The sequence below is a fragment of the Aquarana catesbeiana genome, linkage group LG05 (genome assembly GCF_042186555.1).
Source record: "Aquarana catesbeiana isolate 2022-GZ linkage group LG05, ASM4218655v1, whole genome shotgun sequence".
In the NCBI taxonomy this organism is placed as follows: domain Eukaryota; kingdom Metazoa; phylum Chordata; class Amphibia; order Anura; family Ranidae; genus Aquarana; species Aquarana catesbeiana.
Genome location: NC_133328.1, coordinates 589,256,344 through 589,273,464, shown reverse-complemented (window position 1 = coordinate 589,273,464; position 17,121 = coordinate 589,256,344). Strand labels below are relative to the sequence as shown.

The following is a 17,121-nucleotide window of genomic DNA, read 5'->3' as shown; positions in this document are numbered from 1 at the left end:
CAGTCCCCGAGCTACATACATCTGACTTACATTCGATTTGTATTTACAAACGGAGGGAAACAACAGGAAGTGAGAGGAAATCAATCACTAGGAAGGGAAATTCACTTCTGTAAGATTTGTCACGATAAAAAGGTGTCTCCACTGAAGCTTTACAGACAATCCTTTTTTCCACAACAAGCCAAAATTTTCCAAATCCAATTATTCCAGAAAGTGAGGTGAAATCTTCTGTACAGGGGCACAGACAGCAAAACAAACATTATAGGGTGTAAACCCTTCACTATTATTTTTTTGGCTGGAGCTACACTTAAAAACGTACCTGTTCCAACTTACATACAAATTCAACTTAAGAACAAACCTACAGAACCTTGTTTGTAACCCGGGGACCGCCTGTAGAGAGGAAATCTTCCAAATGGACACTTCTAGTGTCAACGGTGTAAGAGGGCATTTCAACTCACTTTGCAGAGCCTTCGTCTCTATTTTGTTGTGTACTCAAGACAAAAAGTGAAGGAAAAATCTCAATACAGGCGGTGCCCTAGTTACAAACATCCGACTTACAAACGGAGGGAGGAAACAGGAAGTGAGTGGAAATCTACCCCAAGGATAGGAAATTCACTCCTGTAATGCCCCGTACACACGGTCGGATTTTCCGGCGGAAAATGTGTGATAGGACCTTGTTGTCGGAAATTCCGACCGTGTGTAGGCTCCATCACGCATTTTCAATCGGATTTTCCGACACACAAAGTTTGAGAGCAGGATATAAAATTTTCCGACAACAAAATCCGTTGTCGGAAATTCCGATCGTGTGTACACAAATCCGACGGACAAAGTGCCACGCATGCTCAGAATAAATAAAGAAATGAAAGCTATTGGCCACTGCCCCGTTTATAGTCCCGACGTACGTGTTTAACGTCACTGCGTTCAGAACGATCGGATTTTCCGACAACTTTGTGTGACCGTGTGTATGCAAGACAAGTTTGAGCCAACATCCGTCGGAAAAAATCCTAGGATTTTGTTGTCGGAATGTCTGATCAATGTCCGACCGTGTGTACGGGGCATAAGAGTCATTAAGGGAAAAAGGTGTCTACACTGAAGGTTTATCACCAGTTTGTTTCCCTAAAAACCCAAAACTTTCAAAATCCAATTGTCATTGGGACAGAAAGTGAGGTGAAATCTTCTGAAAAGGGGCACAGACAGCAAAACAAATGTTACAGGGGTGTTAACCCTTCCCTATGTTCTCCAAAAAGCTTAAAAATTAGTTTTTTTGGCTGGAGCTACACTTAACCACTAGCCGACCAGTGCATGACGATGTACGTTAGCACAATGGCACAGCTGGGCAAATGGGTGTACAGGTACGTCCCCTTTAAATTGCGGCATTTAGGACGTGTGCCTGCCGCGTACCCCGTGACCGTGCCCACTTTTGCACAAATCAATATACGCTTATTGCGATTTTTTTACCAAAAATATGTAGAAAAATACATATCGGCCTAAACGGAGAAAGAAATTTGTTTTTTTATATATTTTTTGGGGATATTTATTATAGCAAAAAGTAAAAAATATTGCTTTTTTTTTTCAAAATTGTTGCTCTTTTTTTGTTTATAGCGCAAAAAATAAAAACCGCAGAGGTGATCAAATACCACCAAAAGAAAGCTCTATTTGTGGGAAAAAAAAGGACGTCAATTTTGTTTGGGTGCAATGTCGCATGACCGTGCAATTGTCAGTCAAAATGACGCAGTGCCGTATTGCAAAAAATGCTCTGGTCAGGAAGGGGGTAAATCCTTCCGGGGCTGAAGTGGTTAAAAAAATGTACCTGCTCCGACTTACAAACAAATTCAACTTAAAGTGGTGTTCCACCCAGCACAAAAAAAAAAAAAAAAATGCATGAATGTGCAAAAAAAAAAAAAAACAATTGGAAATTTTTTTTATAACTCACCTCTAAATGGCTGTTGCTAGGGGGTCCCTTGTAGTCTGCCTCCTTCAGTGCCTGGGCTGGTGATATCACTTCCCCTCGGCGCAGGAAGGGCTCAACTCTGCCCCCTCCCTCTTTGTCAATCATCTGGGACACATTACAGGTCCCAGATGACTGAGCGGCCAATCACGGCGCGCAGCGCCATTTGCGCATGCGCAGTGGGTGTCCGGCTGTGAAACCACAGCCGGGCGCCCACAATTGCAATGCCGGCGCCGCCGAACGGAGGGGGAGACGAGCGGGGCTTCTCTCACCTGCATCACTGGACCTTGGGACAAGTAAGTGTCCGATTATTAAAAGTGAGCAGCTGCGTTTTTTTTTTTTTTGTTTTTTTTAAATGGGAACTCCTCTTTAAGAACAAACCTACAGACCCCATTTTTTTGTAACTCAGGGACCGCCTGTAAATCACTAAGTGTCAGTACTGGCTGCCAAGACATTACCATTTCATTTATGGGATGCAAATATATTCAGCAGAGGCAAAAGTCAAGAGGTCTACAAAGCCTATGTCCAAGATTTAGGGACCTGCTAGGCAGACAGAGGTGATTTATTGAATACAGTTATTGACAGCTATACAATTGAGGCAGAAACAAAAAGTTTGCTTCTTAGGTGAACCTCAGGCACAAGAACTTACCTTTAAATGTGTTCCTTAATAGCCATAAAAGATATAGAAATCACTCTGTGCACAGCAATTGCCTTTGCAAAACCCAGATATTACCTTGTAAAAGCAGCAGTGACATCCTCGCTGTGCTGTACATAGCCTGTGTAGAAAATAGAGCTATGGGAGGCACCCAGCAGGCCCCACCCACTACAATCTGCAGATACAAGACCAGTCACCCTGCACAAGGAGAGAGAGCAGCAGTGACCGGTCTTTATTATAGACAGCTCCTGCACAAAGGCAAAGTTTCATACTGGATTACTGCACAGATTTGGAGGATAAGCACAAAGCAAGAATACACACGCTCTTGTATTTAGAAAATATTCGCATATCTGGGAGTTCTGTTTTAATAAAAAAAAAATGTCTTACTGTGTACAAAACTTACCTGGTATGCTCTCTTTATCTGATTAGAGGCCCAAGTGGCAAACTTTACATTATCCTTCTTCATTTTTGCACTAGCTTTGGGGTTTGAAGCGATGTGGACTGATGACTGAAAATAACAGCAGTTTAACATGATAAGTAAATATCACCTAAACCCTAATGGAGATTAATTACAGCCAATACAACTACTTCATCTTCTGATGTCACAGTGCCCAAGTAAAACAATCCTACTAATTTCATGTGGCTATCTTGAGAGTTTCCAGGGTTTAAATCACTAGCAGTCCATTGAGATTGTGTTAAAAAGAAATCGAAGAATGCCAGGAATTCTCAATGACAAATGAAAGGAATTATATCTCATGGAAATAAAACAGGGTAATCTATACAGAAGTTGCAATTAGTAAACAAAATAATATTACTGGAAAAAATAGGATTTTTGTACTTACTGTAAAATCCATTTTTTGAGGTCCATTGAGAGACACACAGTCTTTCACTTTCAGGTTTAAGAGCAATGGACAGACCAAAAAAAAAAAAATGAAGTCCAGCCTAGGATAACCTCTTCTACTACCAGCATGCCTCAGTTTTGGAGTAAAGCAGTACCAAGAACATGGCCATAACACAGATAGTGGGACCTGTGGGCTCTCAATGGACTCCAAGAAAAGGATTTTAAAGTACAAAAATCCTATTTTCTTTCACATCCACTGAGGGGCGCGGGAAGTCAAAAAGCAGTCCAACTTAGGGGAAGGCAACCAGCAAACACTACTAACATGCCCAAGGACAATGGAAAACTGGGGATCATCTGCATCTCTGGTAAAAGAGAACAGAAGATAGGGTGGCAGTCTAACAATCAATGTTAGATGACTATATATGGACAAGAACATGGACTTTATAGGCACAAGTACACAAGATTTAAAAAAAAAAAAATTTTATTTTGTTGCAAAAATGGTTAAAATATAAACATATTATAAAATTACACCGAACAAATCTTGCCTAGAGAGTATACTGCATAACACCACAACTCATTTCTGGTAGACGTATGGGGTCCAAATGGAATGATCGCCAGTATCCAATCAGGCTTGGTGTAGGTAGATGTGGTATGATGATGCTCTATATGTTGCGCGCGTCAGTGCTTCCTCACAAGCTTAGGGAAATATTCGAAATAAACAAAAAACACATAATTCAGAAGGAGTGACTGATAATACTGATAATTACTGCTAAATTAAACCCCTTCCCGCCGAACGTACGCAGATGTGCGTACTCGGCTTTCATGGGTTATAACGGCATCATCCCGGTACCGTTGTTTAGAGTGGGCGATCGGCTTTCCTGGTATAACAACCGATGCGGCTAAAAGCCACTCGGCTGTTAAACCGGAGGAGTGGGAGGGGATGTCCCCCCCCCCCACCGCTCTTACCGGGCCTCCCGTTCCATCGGGAGTCCGATGACCAATCGGCCGCCTCCGGCGGCTGGACTGAAGCCGTGGGTGGCTTCGTTCCAGCCTCCTAATCGTAGACACGGAAGCAACGTCATGAAGTCACTTCCCATTTACTCAGCTGCCAATGGCGCCGGTTTTAAAAAAATACACAGTATTCAGAATCACCGTTTTTGGCGATCTGAATACTTTGAAGTGCAAAGGAGGGATCGGGGGTCTTTTAGACCCCCGATCCCTCCATAAAGAGTACCTGTCACCACCTATTCCTGTCATAAGGGATGTTTACATTCCTTGTGACAGCAATAAAAGTCAAACATTTTTTTTTTTTAAACACAATCTATAAATATAAAAATAAATAAAATAAATAATAAAAAAAAAATTTAAAGCCCCCCCCCTCCCTGCGAGCTCGCGCAGCAAAGAAAACGCATACAGAAGTCGTGCCCGCATATGTAAACGGTGTTCAAATCACACATGTGAGGTATCGCTGCGATCGTCAGAGCGAGAGCAATAATTCTAGCACTAGACCTCCTCTGTAACTCTAACCTGGTAACCGTAAAAAAAAAATTTAAAGCATCGCCTATGGAAATTCTTAGGTACCGTAGTTTGTCACCATTCCATGAGTGCGTGCAATTATAAAGCGTGACATGTTTGGTATCTATTTACTCGGCGTAACATCATGTTTCACATTATACAAAAAAATTGGGGTAACTTTACTGTTTGGTTTTTTTAAAATTCATGAAAGTGTCCCTTTTCCCAAAAATTTGCGTTTAAAACACCGCTGCACAAATACCGTGTGATATAAAATATTGCAACAATCTCCATTTTATTCTCTAGATTCTCTGCTAAAAAAATATATATAATGTTTGGGGGTTCTAAGTAATTTTCTAGCAAAAAATACGGATTTTAACTTGTAAACACCAAATTTCAAAAATAGGCTTAGTCATGAAAGGGATAATCATACTGATGTTAGACATGGCATTAGTTGTCAACTCTCCTAATGGCACCAGTCACCCATACCCCGCACCAAGGTAATACCGGAGCAAACCGCAAATTTGGCAGAGTCTACTGCATTAGTTGTAGGTGGCGGTTACCTGTTTTATGTGTGTCTCTGTATTTGCGGTTTGCACCTGTGTTATCTTGGTGTGGGGTATGGGTGACTATCATTATCATACCACATATATTATCATACCACATCTACCTACACCAAGCTTGATTGGATACTGGCTATTGCTCCATTTGGACTCAATACGTTTACCAGGAATGGGTTTTGGTGGGGTCATATACAGCATACTCTCTAGGCAATATTTGTTCTGTGTAATTTTAGAATATGTTTATATTTTAACCATTTTTTGCATCAAAATAAAATAATTTCTTGCTAAATCTTGTGTACTTGTGCCTATAAAGTCCATGTTATTGTCCATATAGAGTCTTCTAATGCAGTTAGGACATTCCACTTTTCCTACTACTTCTGTATCCACGGTTCCATCCTGTTGTGATACCAGTAATTTAACTCAACCAATGTTAGATGCTGGAAGAACAAGAAACACCCACAACCAGTTGGGAATGTATCAAAAGGGAGGGGAGCAAATCAAAATCTAAAGACCTAACTTTCAGCTGGTTACCTGAAATTCACAAAACATGGTGGAACGGGAACTGAATCACCCTAAAGCAGTGTTTCTCAACTCCAGTCCTCAAGGCACCCCAACAGGTCATGTTTTCAGGCTCTCCATTATTTTGCACAGGTGATTTGATCAGTTTCACTGCTTTGGTAATTACCCCAGCCGTTTCATCTGAGGGAAATCCTGAAAACATGACCTGTTGGGGCGCCTTGAGGACTGGGAGTTGAGAAACACTGCCCTAAAGGATTGGTCCAGGATGCCTGACACAAGGTGTCAGTGGCTGTGAGACAGACTTACAGCCTGTATCATAAATAAAAAGGAAAATGTAAGCTCCTCTTGGAGAATTGTAGATGGACAGAGGAACTGAAGATAAATTATCTGTTTGAGAAGGAGTTTCAAAACTCTCCTAGGCCAAAAGGCAGCCTGTACCTCAAGTGACCTGATCCATTACAGGCCCAAAGGGTGATGAGAGTCCATGTCTGAGAGCTGACAGGTCAAACTCGCCTTACAGAGGCCAGGCTAGGGAAGAAACCCAGAGGGTTGAAATGAAAAGGTTTACAAGAGTTCCAAACGACAATTCCTGAGAATGCAGAAAGAACCAAAGTTTCATTTCACAGGGATACAAGGGACAAAAGAGTAAAGGTACATGGGGAGTTGGGGACCCTACACACAATGTCTTAAGCAAGGGATAAAAGAGTAACATTCTAACCAAATAGGAAGGAAGGGTGCAGAATTGTTAGTGCCAAGAGTTTCTTTCTAATTCCAACCTATCGGCTAGAAAGGAAGAAATCTTAGGGGAAATAAGATTCATGATAGGCCTTGCACGAATATCCACAGGCATTGTAAAAAAAAATGAAATAGAGATGCTCTGAACTCGTCAAATCTAACTATATGTTAGAACCAATGAAGAAACAATCAGGAGCTTCATCAGGTTGTTGATGTACAGAGAAAGGAAATTCACCACAAAGCCCTCCATCTCAAGTCTAGGAAACAGCTGAGGAAGAAGCATTCAAGGAAGAAAGCTAGACCTAGATCTGGGCACTGAGATCCTATGAAAAAAAAGCTGACACTGGCAGAGGATGCCTGCACTTTGAGCCAAACCTGTTAAGCATGCAGTTGAACCAAGGTATCTGTGGGGCCACATTCAGCATCCTCATCTTGCAACAAGACTTGGAATGCACTTGAGTTTGGCAAATGCTCTATCAAATCCTGATGTAATAAGCTGGGGATAGCTGTCCACCAAGCAGCCACAGCTGAAATGAGCACAGCATAAGGTTCTGCCCAGCTCAGGATCTGAACACCAGTGCTGTGGCGTTCTCCAAGTCTTCACACCAAGGGAATGATCCAACTATGTAGAAGTAACCCAACTCCTGAAGCTTCAGGATGTAGACTAAGAGACTAAATTTTTATATTATGATCTTTCAAAAGGTGGAAAGTGAAGACTTCCCCAATTCTAAAGCTGAAGGACTAATCTACAAGATTTTGTAGGAATAAAGCAGCTTAAAACTAAACCCCAGGTCCAAAAACATGTCATTTGAATATATTCTTCAAAAGCCACAAAGGATGTAAAGTCATTGAGTGCAGCAAATGCTTTTGTAAACCCAGTAATCCCTTGTATAAAAAAGGAAGTAATGTCATAATTGACTGCACATAGAGAGAAGAGCTGTAGAGGGGCCCACAAGTTCCACCCACTACAGACTCCCTGCAGAAACTATAGGTGAACAAGGTACAAGACCATTCACCCTGCCCAATAAGAGAGAGCAACTGTCTTTATTACAGGAAGCTTCTGCACAAAGGCAAAAGTTTCTTTCTACTGCACAGATCTGAAAGAAATACAAAAAGCACACCAAGATTCAAGTAAGGATACCCATGGCTCTTGTATTTGGACAAGATGTGTTTATAACTGATTTCAGATTTAGGTTCAGGGTAAGAGGAAAGGCCCCAGGTACTCAGGAAACCCAGACAGTTCACAGAAGATAATAGTTGGATGGACGGAGGTATCCGTAGTGACTGCAGGAGGGCAGTAGGAACAGACCAAAAATCAGAGTTCCACGTGAATCTTGACATTGCAGAAGCAGCAGTGGCATGATATCTTTTTGGCGCTGAATCTTGGGAAAGAGAGCTCAGGCTCACAATACTACATCCAACAGTTATCAGCACTCAGTCCCTCAGGTTTACTTTTTCCACAGCAGGAACTGGCAGCAAGCAGAAATTATGAATGCACCAAATAACCCGAGCAATGAAGCAGCTCTTGGTGCTCAACCAAATCTGCCTACTCACAAAGCGAATCATCAGAGACAAAGCAAGTGCTGAAAGAATGTCAAACTGTATGGTTTGATATGGTTTGGTATGCTGGTAGTTGTAGGGGTTATCCTGGACTGGCCTATACTTTTTTTTTTTTTTTTGTTTGCGAGTGTCCAGTCTTTATGAAGGTGGCAGTAAAACCCAAAGGCAAAAGTCTTCCTGTGTCCTTCAATGAATAAGAAAGAAAGACAGTCTTTGAGCTGGAGGCAAGGATTGGGACTGAAACTGCTATTAAGTACCAAGATCTCCCCAGTAAAATATTACGTAGCTGGATACTTTCCATGTAAAAATCCGTCTTGCAGGGCCTTATAATAAAGTACAAAATCAGTCACCTGGATAAAGAAGGCAGTTTTAAAATAAACCCATATTCAAATGTTAACTTGAAACAGAAAGATATGGCTGCAGGTTCCCAGGGCACACTACACTTGGAAATTATGACACACCAATCTATGAAAGTGCCATGCCACCATCATCATAATCTAGGCTTCTTCCAGGTCCAAAATCTTCAACCAGTCTTCTTTGACTGGCAATAGAAGTCACTTACTCTCTTACAGATTAGGGCATTGTACACAGAGCCACATATGCGTGGCAAAGTGCAATAAAAAAAAAAAAAAAAAAAAAGATAGGCAGAGAAATAGGTTTTATGGCAGAAGACAGAGTTCTAACCACAAGCATTTTTTTTTTTAAGTAGTGTTTAGTTCTGCTTTAACCCTTTTGCTACCAGGTCCATACATCAGATTTTACACACAATCCCGGTGGCTGCAGCCACTGGGATTGTGTGTAAACCTGAGAAGCTGTTTTCTGGCTGTCAGATGCAAGCAGTCGCTAATGGAAGTCCCCCCCCCCTCGCCCCCGCCATGTCTCCCAAGCTCTGCTTGCCCATCTGCAGGCACGGGAACAGCATAGCTAGTGCCGCCAGGTAAAGGGGGAGGGTGCTGAGCGGACATGCATCCATTCTCCTCACCTTCTTGTTGAAGACACGGAAGAGACAAGTAAAATGTCACTTCCGGGTCCCCCTGTCAGTGTACCTGACTAGCATGGCCGGGAAAAAGTTGAATGCAGTGCAATCTATAGGTGGCTTTTAAAGCGTTGCCTAAGGAAAATATAGGATATTGAAGTGTATCGCCATTTCACGGATGCACGCAAATTTAAAGTGGATATAAACCCTCACATATAACCAGTGAACATCCTCAAATAATACACAGAGATGAAACAAATCTCCCTACATAGGTTTTACATGTATATCTGCTTTCTTCATCTTTATATACTGTTTAGAAAGTGCACGTCCTGTTAGAGTTTTTTTTCTCCCTGGTTCCCCTGTAGGAGGGGATAATTGCTATACACTGTGAGAGACTGAGTCAGCTGATTGGAGGAAAGGCACACACCCCCTCCCCACACAAGCAGAGCGTGCCTGTGACTAGTTTAGCTTTGTGTTAATTTATAGTAACCTCCCCCGACACACACTTCTATCTCCCGTCTTGGAGAACTTGTCAAAAGTTATCAGGCTGATAACAGAAGAACAGAGGAGGACAAAGCTACGGGACATAGGGCTTTGAAAAAAGATAAGAAAATACTGAAGATAGATGTGCCCAGTACAAATTTCATGAATCGGGTTGATATCCACTTTAAGGTTTGACATGTTGGGTTTCTATTTAATCGGTACAACCTCATCTTTTATACATTTTGTCAAAAAAAATCTGTGTCCCAAAATCAAATTTAGTGTAATCTTGACTGATTTTTACTTTTTCCTAGACCACTGCGGCAATATCGTGCGATATAAAAAATTGGATGAAACTACCACTATTTTGCACTCTAGGGTGTCTACTTTCAGAAAATATATCTTGTTGTGGGGGTTTATGCGATCTTCAGGCCTAAAATTATTTTTTTAAAGGTGCAAAAAACGCAAAACCAGCTCTGGCAGAAAAAGAGTTAGATGACCTGAACTATGAAAACTGTGAACAGCAAGCTGAGGGCCAATGATTAGTTACCAGTATCATTTGAAGGCTCCTTGCAGCTAATCTTTTCCTTGTTAGTGACTTGCTTGTTCTGCATGGGGTCTGTGTGGAAGAAGTCATCTTGGTGGAGGAGCAGAGCTTTGCTTCCACATATCAGTGCTGCTCTGTACTAATGAGTGGTGGGGTAGTGATCAAGAAGAGGCAGAAATCCCAGATCCCCAGAATGGGTGAAGCAGAAGCAATTCAATGAATACACTGAAAGCCCTCCAATACAGCTTCAACATCATCAAGGAGAATAAAAAGCAGCACAGTAATGACATCACCAAATCTCATGAGACTAGCAGTAAAAGGAAGCAGTAACTTAGATGACTGATATGAAAACATAATTCTCCCAACACCAATAAAACTTACTATATAAAGGCCAAACAATGCCCTTATGTTGTGGTTATTCAGCTTCAAAGACTGGGAAAAGTATTTTCTAGCAAGTTCAAGATTTTCAAGTCCACCTTGGGTGTATTTTACCTGAGAAAAAAAACAATAAAAACAATAATCAACAAAATAGTGCTATTGTGCCAAAAACAGTTAAGTCGAAGAAATGGATATTTAGCCCAGGTTCACACTGATTGCAGGTTAGAAATCATGCAAGTTCAGCTGAACTCACACGATTTCATACCTGCATGTCAGTCCGACTTCGGGGGCGATTTGACAGACATCTGTGCGGTTCATGCATCAGTGTCTATACAAATCGCCCCCTGAAGTCACTAAAAGTAGTACAGAAACTTTGCAGTGCCACACCGATTCGGACGGTGCCATTGCCGGCACTAGCTGCCGATTCGGAATGCAATTTGACAGGTCAGCGCTACAAACTCCTGACCCCCATGCACTCTGCGCACTCCTGACCCCCATGCACTCTGCGCACTCCTGACCCCCATGCACTCTGCGCACTCCTGACCCCCATGCACTCTGCGCACTCCTGACCCCCATGCACTCTGCGCACTCCTGACCCCCATGAACTCTGCGCACTCCTGACCCCCATGAACTCTGCGCACTCCTGACCCCCATGCACCCTGCGCGCTACGCACTCCTGACCCCATGCACCCTGCGCGCTACGCACTCCTGACCCCATGCACCCTGCGCGCTACGCACTCCTGACCCCATGCACCCTGCGCGCTACGCACTCCTGACCCCATGCACCCTGCTCGCTACGCACTTCTGACCCCATGCACCCTGCGCGCTACGCACTCCTGACCCCATGCACTCTGCGCACTACGCACTCCTGAACCACAGCAGAGTAGGCTCAGGTTTTATTTAGCAATACCACTTTAAGTCCATCCCACTGTTACTGCAATTTGGACACTGTGTGTTTGCGAATTCCATTTTGAAAATCTGGTGACATTTAACAATACTCACTTCTGCAAACTGCTGATAGTAAAAGTGATTGTGTGGGTTTGTCAATATAAGTTCCTCCAGGCAGAAGGCAGCCTTCGCATAGCTATACAGTAGCAAAAAAAAAAAAAAAAAGAAATTAAAAGGTGCTTTATAAATCACTAACAGCATCAATACTCTAACACAAACCTTACCTCTTTGCCCTATAATGTTATTATACTAAAGTACCACTGAGGTTAAAAAAAAAACTACTACATAACCTCTTCCCAATATGTCCCAGCTTTTTTCCTCCCCACCTTGGAGGCTTAGTAGAGTGTGGATAAGGTTAGAATTTCTGACAACGTATTTACTACTGCCCGTGCCTTGCAGTCCCAATGACAACTACCCTCCAGTGAGATCACAGTCCGTAAGAAAAACCTGACACATTTTAACGCTTCCCACGTTAACCAAAACAAAAAAACAGAAAACAGTTCAACCTGTGTAGGTGCATGTGTGTCAGTGTCTATAATTGTTTCCCATATCCCTGTATGTTGTTTTTTTTTAGCCGCTTGCCAACCAGCCGCCGTCATTTTACTGCGGCTGGTCGGTACGATCCCACGAGCCGTCGTTGCTATACGTCGGCTCGCGGGATCGGGATAGCAGGCGCGCGCGCTGCACAGCGGGGGTGCCGATGCTTGTGGCCTATGGTCGCGATGACTGACGGCCACTAGCGAACACGGGTACGAGAGGCAAAACAGGGATGTGTGTGTGTGTGTGTGTATGTGTGTAAACACACAAATCCCTGTTCTGTTCTGAGGCATGACAGATCGTGAGTTCCTATTAGCTATTAGAACCATGACCCATCACTTACTCTAGGTCAGTCCCCTCCCCCTACAGTTAGAAACACACATAGGGAACATAGTTAACCCCTTGATCACCCCCTAGTGTTAACCCCTTCCCTGCCAGTGACATTTTTACAGTAATCAGGGCATTTTTATAGCGCTGATCGCTGTATAAATGCCAATGGTCCCAAAAATGTGTCAAAAGTGTCCGATGTGTCCGCCATAATGACGCAGTCTCGATAAAAATCGCAGATCGACGCCATTACTAGTAAAAATAATAATAAAAATGCTATAAATCTATCCCCTATTTTGTAGACGCTATAACTTTTGCACAAACCAATCAATCAATATATGCTTATTGCGATATTTTTTTTTTTACCAAAAATATGTAGAAGAATACAAATCGGCCTAAACTGAGGAAAAATTAGCTTTTTTTAAAAAAAAAAAAAAAATAAAAAAAAAGGGGGATATTTATTATAGCTAAAAGTACAAAATTTTATATTTTATTCAAAATTGTCGCTCTTTTTTTGTTTATAGCTCAAAAAATAAAAACCGTGGAGGCGATCAAATACCACCAAAAGCAAGCTCTATTTGTGGGAAAAAAAGGACGTCAATTTTGTTTGGGTGCAACGTCGTACGACCGTACAATTGTCAGTTAAAACAACGTAGTGCCGAATAGCAAAAAATGGCCTGGTCGTTCAGCGGCCAAATCTTCCAGGGCTGAAGTGGTTAAGATGCACATCCAGGAGTCTCTTAAAAATATCCATACTCCCTGCAGCCACCACCAATTGTGAAAGAGTTCCACATCCTTACTGAGCACTGTGGTAGTTCATGGATTCTTCGTGTCAGTGCAAATATGCTTGCTTGTACGAGGTATGAACACACAGATACACTGACAGGGCGGCAGGAGATCTGCATGGCATCAGTGATCTGCTGATCGCCAGTGAAATGCTTTACAGGCTCCTACAACAACAAAAAATAATGCATGCATATTGTTTTACCTGCAAAAAAATGTTAATTTATTATTTTTTGTCAAAAGGCGATCCTTCAAACTTTGTGTTATACTGTCGCCTACAGGACTTAAGTCACTATATGCTGGCAGCAGGAACAAATCAAAGTTCGGTGTTCTCATGCTACCTTGATGCTGTTTGGTGGGAAAAGGATGGGGAACGCAAACATGCACCACTCCACCCAGTAGATGACCCACAGCATTAAACCCTTTCTCAGCAAAAAACAGGAAATTAGAAATGTGCCCAGCGACTTACATAAAAGTGGTAGCTCCCAATGCCCAGCCAGACTGGCCTACTCACCGAGACTTTAGAGACAGAGCGGGCGCTGAGGCAATGGCAGAGGCTCTCATAAGCACACTGCAGCTAACTTTTACCAGAATACAGCCGGCTACATGCCCTATGCTGAACCTAGGGCCAAAGGTCACTTCCAGGCTATTCTCACAATGTGCAGACTCAGCACTCCAAAAGCCAAGTTGAGGACTGCCATACCTGGATGGCTGTGACTGAAGAGACAAGCTATAGCAGTCATGTAGAAAACAGGACTGATGGAAGAAAAAAAATAAAAAAGGAATAGTAAAAAAAGTGCTACCAAAATTTTTTTTAGTTTTACTTCTGGGGTGCCTCTGCAGGGAATCCACAGTAGTAATACATTTTTTTAATCATTGTTGTTGTGCACAGGGCTCTCCTGTAGCCCAGGCGGCTGGGAAATACCAAGTGATGTGAGGTTTCCATATATTATATCCAGTGTATCTCTTCCTCCCATTTAGGCTGGGTTCACACTGGTGCGACACGACAGCCGGCCTACTTTGGATCCGACTTTGCCCTGCGACATAAAGCCGGCATGTGTCCGACTTTCAATGAACGGGGATCCGACTTGGATCCCCGCCAATGCCCGGCATTGTTTGGTATTAGGGGGAACTCCGCGCCAAATTTTAAATAAAAAACCGGCATGGGTTCCCCCTCCAAGAGCATACCAGGCCCTTGGGTCTGGTATGGACCTTGAGGGGAACCCCCTACGCCGAAAAAAACGGCATGGGGGGTCGCCCCCAATCCATACCAGACCCTTATCCGAGCACGCAGCCCGGCCGGACAGGAATGGGGGTGGGGACGAGCGAGCGCCCCCCCCCTTCCTGAACCGTACCAGGCCGCATGCCCTCAACATGGGGGGTGGTGCCTTGGGGGAGGGGGCGCGCTGCGGCCCCCCCCACCCCAAAGCACCTTGTCCCCATGTTGATGAGGACAAGGGCCTCTTCCCGACAACCCTGGCTGTTGGTTGTCGGGGTCTGCGGGCGGGGGCTTATCGGAATCCGGGAGCCCCCTTTAATAAGGGGGCCCCCAGATCCCGGCCCCCCACCCTATGTGAATGAGTATGGGGTACATCGTACCCCTACCCATTCACCTAGGGAAAAAGTGTCAATTAAAAAAAAAACACTACACAGATTTTTAAAGTAATTTATTAGACAGCTCCGGGGATCTTCTTCCGACTTCGGGGGTCTCTCCGGTTCTTCTCCGCGCTCTCCGGGTCTTCTGCCGGGCTCCTCCGCTATTTTCTGCTCTTTTGCTATAGCGGAGGAGCCCGGTCTGCTGCCTTCTTCTCTTCGGGGGTCTCTCCGGTTCTTCTCCGCGCTCTCCGGACCTTCTGCCGGGCTCCTCCGCTCTCTTCTGCTCTTTTGCCGCTCTTTTGCTATAGCGAAGGAGCCCGGTCTTCAATCTTCTGCCTTCTGCTCTCTTCTCCTGATGTTGACACGACGCTCTCTGGGGCTGGAATGCACTCTGAGCGCTCCGCTCTGACTTATATAGGTGGTGACCACGCCCCCTTATGCCGTCACAGTCCCTGGGCATGCTGGGACTATGACGGCATAAGGGGGCGTGGTCATCGGGTGATGACCACACCCCCTAAAACGTCACAGTCCCAGCATGCCCAGGGACTGTGACGGCATAAGGGGGCGTGGTCACCACCTATATAAGTCAGAGCGGAGCGCTCAGAGTGCATTCCAGCCCCAGAGAGCGTCGTGTCAACATCAGGAGAAGAGAGCAGAAGATTGAAGACCGGGCTCCTTCGCTATAGCAAAAGAGCGGCAAAAGAGCAGAAGAGAGCGGAGGAGCCCGGCAGAAGGTCCGGAGAGCGCGGAGAAGAACCGGAGAGACCCCCGAAGAGAAGAAGGCAGCAGACCGGGCTCCTCCGCTATAGCAAAAGAGCAGAAAATAGCGGAGGAGCCCGGCAGAAGACCCGGAGAGCGCGGAGAAGAACCGGAGAGACCCCCGAAGTCGGAAGAAGACCCCCGGAGCTGTCTAATAAATTACTTTAAAAATCTGTGTAGTGTTTTTTTTTAATTGACACTTTTTCCCTAGGTGAATGGGTAGGGGTACGATGTACCCCATACTCATTCACATAGGGTGGGGGGCCGGGATCTGGGGGCCCCCTTATTAAAGGGGGCTCCCGGATTCCGATAAGCCCCCGCCCGCAGACCCCGACAACCAACGGCCACAGCGCGCCCCCTCCCCCAAGGCACCACCCCCCATGTTGAGGGCATGCGGCCTGGTACGGTTCAGGAGGGGGGGGGGCGCTCGCTCGTCCCCACCCCCATTCCTGTCCGGCCGGGCTGCGTGCTCGGATAAGGGTCTGGTATGGATTGGGGGCGACCCCCCACGCCATTTTTTCGGCGTAGGGGGTTCCCCTCAAGGTCCATACCAGACCCAAGGGCCTGGTATGCTCTTGGAGGGGGAACCCATGCCGGTTTTTTATTTAAAATTTGGCGCGGAGTTCCCCCTCAAGAACATCTGAGCACAAGTCGCGTGCCGAAGTCGGATCATGCAAGACGGCAATCCGACTTTGATCCGACTTCAATGATAGTCAATAGGCTGAAGTAGGATCAAAGTCGGACCAAAGTAGTACAGGGAGCATTTCTAAAGTCGGAACGACTTGTGTCGGACCAGTTAGGACGGCTCCCATAGGGAAACATTAAATTTCACACGTCATGCGACATGAGCTCCCAATGTCGGAGCGTTTGTCGGACCAGTGTGAACCCAGCCTTACTACCCAATTCAGAAAATTGTCAGGTGTTGAAGATGATATTAATCTGGATCTGTACACATTTTCTGATTATACCTATAAAATGTGGCCTGTGTTTTTAAAGAAGTCCAGCCTGGGCTTCTCCTAAGGGTCACAGGAGTGTAACTCCTTTAGCACTCCTGTGACCCGTTTTCAGCAGAGAGCGATCTGAAATCCGCTCTCTGCTGACGCCACCAAGATCAGTCCAGGCACCGCGTCATCCCAACTTCAGAAGTCTGGATCTGCCAGGTGCCTGGACTGATAGCAGCCTCAGCCTCTCAGCGAGCCGCTCCCCGCCCCTCCACAGCTCAGCACTGTAGTGAGCGTGGAGGAGCAGAGCAGGAGAGCTGCTGATTGTCAATCAGCAGCTCTCCTGCTCTGCTCCTCCACGTTCACTGGAGCGCTGAGCTGTGGAGGGGCGGGGAGCTGCCGTCTCAGCGGCTTGCGGGGAGCTGAGAGAACCGAGTCATCGGAGGTGCAGAGATACTGGGAACCAGATGCAGCATCGGACCAATCCTGCATCCACCTAGGTAAGTATGAATATGGGAA

The 17,121-nt window shown here is 44.8% G+C and overlaps 1 protein-coding gene across 1 annotated transcript in view; it reads right to left on the bottom strand.

Moving 5' to 3' along the window:
- EMC2 (ER membrane protein complex subunit 2) overlaps positions 1 to 17,121 on the bottom strand; it is a 123,932-nt gene that overhangs the window by 15,441 nt on the left and 91,370 nt on the right. Inside the window, exons 9-11 of the mRNA XM_073632153.1 lie at positions 11,714 to 11,795; positions 10,715 to 10,825; positions 3,004 to 3,108 (exon numbers count right to left, since the gene is read on the bottom strand). Coding sequence (XP_073488254.1) covers positions 3,004 to 3,108; positions 10,715 to 10,825; positions 11,714 to 11,795 — 298 coding nt within the window. The remainder of the gene's footprint in view (positions 1 to 3,003; positions 3,109 to 10,714; positions 10,826 to 11,713; positions 11,796 to 17,121) is intronic.